Source organism: Austrofundulus limnaeus, unplaced genomic scaffold (assembly GCF_001266775.1).
Source record: "Austrofundulus limnaeus strain Quisiro unplaced genomic scaffold, Austrofundulus_limnaeus-1.0 Scaffold63, whole genome shotgun sequence".
NCBI classification, from domain to species: domain Eukaryota; kingdom Metazoa; phylum Chordata; class Actinopteri; order Cyprinodontiformes; family Rivulidae; genus Austrofundulus; species Austrofundulus limnaeus.
The window spans coordinates 896,058-898,253 of NW_013952465.1; the positions used below are offsets into that span (position 1 = coordinate 896,058).

Below are 2,196 nucleotides of genomic sequence, written 5' to 3' on the forward strand. Positions count from 1 at the left end.
CCTTAACACATAGGGGGGAAAAAACGGGCCTGGATACAATAAGCACATTTTTTCCTCTCATTTTGAAACATGAACAAAACTCCAATAAGTAACCTAAAAATAGCAGCTCAAACAACCTATTTCGCAAATGTTTAGTTCTAACACAGAAGGAGAAGATATTTTATATTTCAAACCATGCATTTCTAGACGTATTTAAGTGTGAGATTACAGGAGGTAGACATATCCAAGTTACCTCGTCACAGTCCCCCTCCACCATGGCATAGATGGCCTTTTTCACCAGATTAGTACCTGAAAAAGAGACAAGTCCAGATGAGAAGCTAGTTAATCTCACAAAGGATCTACATKAGAATATAAGGCTTAGGTGTCTTCACAGGTCAAGACTATTTGAACACTTTAAGCCCTCACCAATGCTTTTCCTTCTGTGTTTGGAGTCAACAGCCAGCATGGCGATGTAGCCGCGACGGAACATCTTCTTATGCATGTCTAGCTTGCATACGATGGCTCCAACACACTCCTGCTCCACCATGGCCTGCCACAAGACACACACGTTCAACCTCTGAGTGTCAACCGGAGGAAGCCGCAGAAAGCTGAGCTACRGTCCTTGACATCCTGTCAGATCTGCTGACTCCCTGTGCTGCCCTTTGACCTTCGTTTTATCATGTCTCATGTGGCCTTCAACAGCAGCTGGGGCTGGGGTTCTTACATAAGCTGACAGGCAAATAACTTTGCACTCATGTTTTAATAACTGTTTAATCCATATAACAGAAAAAAAACTAGATATCCCCGATGAAGTAAAGTAAGAATAATATAAGTTAAAATAGTAAGGAGTGTAGATTTGTGAGAATTAAGTGAGCCAAACCTGTGCTTGTCTGACTACCTGTGATCTGACAGGAGAGATAAAAACACGGGTATGAAGCCACACCCAGCCCAAATACACACGATGAGCAACTTTAGTTCACACAGATTCTCACTGGAGAGTTTAAGGGTTAATTTCCTCTCAGTAGTACTCACCAGGAAGCAAAGCTGCGGCCAGTTGTGGATGAAGTACCTGTACGTGTAAATTGAATAAGGCTCAGACAAGTCCTTGGTGATTAATCTCATGATCCAGGGCATCTGCAGCTCGGACTCGTAGCGGACGTAGCGGATGCCGTGGCTGTCTCCTTCAGCCCGGCCGGGGGAGCAGCTCAGGTCGAGCCGGKCCAGCTCCGCGGCCGGCGGCTGCGGTTCGGCGGGACTCGCCTCTCCGTCGGGCCCGCTGTCACCGTCCGGCGGCTCGTCGCTCGGCGGTCTCGGGGGCTGCGTGTGGTCGAACAGTTCCTCCCCCTCGCGAGCCGCGTCAGTCCTCGTTAAACCCGGCATGCCGTTCAAGCTGCTGTTGTTCAGGAGAGGAGAGTGGCTGCCGTTTTTGGCAAAGGGGCCTTCGTGTTGGCAATGCTCGGTGCTGTTCCTAGCGGCCGCAGTGCCCTCGCTGCCGCTGTCACAGTTGTCCACGGGCGATCTGAGATTGTCAGGCCGGCTTCCTTCCTGCTGGTGGCTGTCGGGGTCTTCTGAAGGGCTGGCTAAGCCGTTCAGCTGCTGCTGCTGCTCTCGGGCTTGCATTTTCAGGTGCAGCGCCGCTGGGCTAGCTTGAGCTAGCATGTTTTTCCGTTTCTTCTTGACCGACCCTTTGACCTCGTTCATCGGCTGTGACTTTTTCACAGACCCGGCTGGAATGCAGTCCTCCCCGTGCCGGATGGGCTCCCCGTCTTCCACCGCCGGCTCCGCGCTCCCTGCCCCGGGGAAAGGAGAAATTTCAGCCGGGGATGAAGGCAGTGCGTTACCAGGCCCAGGCGGCACTGTGGCCATCCCACTGCATTAAAGCGGAGGTTCACTCTTGTAAAACGTTGAACACGATTTCATCAAAAAAGCGAAACGTTACACAACATCTATATATACAAAAGTATGCCGAATATTGTCAATATCCGAGGACTTTTGAGGCCGTAATGTATCCGCTGGCGACGTTTGTCACTGCTTTCTCCTCGATTTGCCTGTTGCCGCAAAGCGCTGTCGCAGCAAATGTGATTGCAACACAAAAAGGCATTTTACGACACCAAAGCGGATCGCCATAACAACGGACGCATGAGAGTTTTCGGAAATCAGCAACATTTCAGTAACATGCCAGATCGAGCAGATCACTTTTCGACACATGTGTACAGT

At 50.3% G+C, this 2,196-nt stretch overlaps 1 protein-coding gene across 1 annotated transcript in view; it reads right to left on the bottom strand.

Moving 5' to 3' along the window:
* Positions 1 to 2,038, bottom strand: part of naa30 (N-alpha-acetyltransferase 30, NatC catalytic subunit) — an 8,632-nt gene extending 6,594 nt beyond the window's left edge. The window contains exons 1-3 of the mRNA XM_014009916.1: positions 1,012 to 2,038; positions 406 to 529; positions 233 to 288 (exon numbers count right to left, since the gene is read on the bottom strand). Of these exons, the coding sequence (XP_013865370.1) occupies positions 233 to 288; positions 406 to 529; positions 1,012 to 1,845 (1,014 nt within the window). The 5' untranslated portion in view covers positions 1,846 to 2,038. The remainder of the gene's footprint in view (positions 1 to 232; positions 289 to 405; positions 530 to 1,011) is intronic.
* Positions 2,039 to 2,196: the final 158 nt, after the last annotated feature.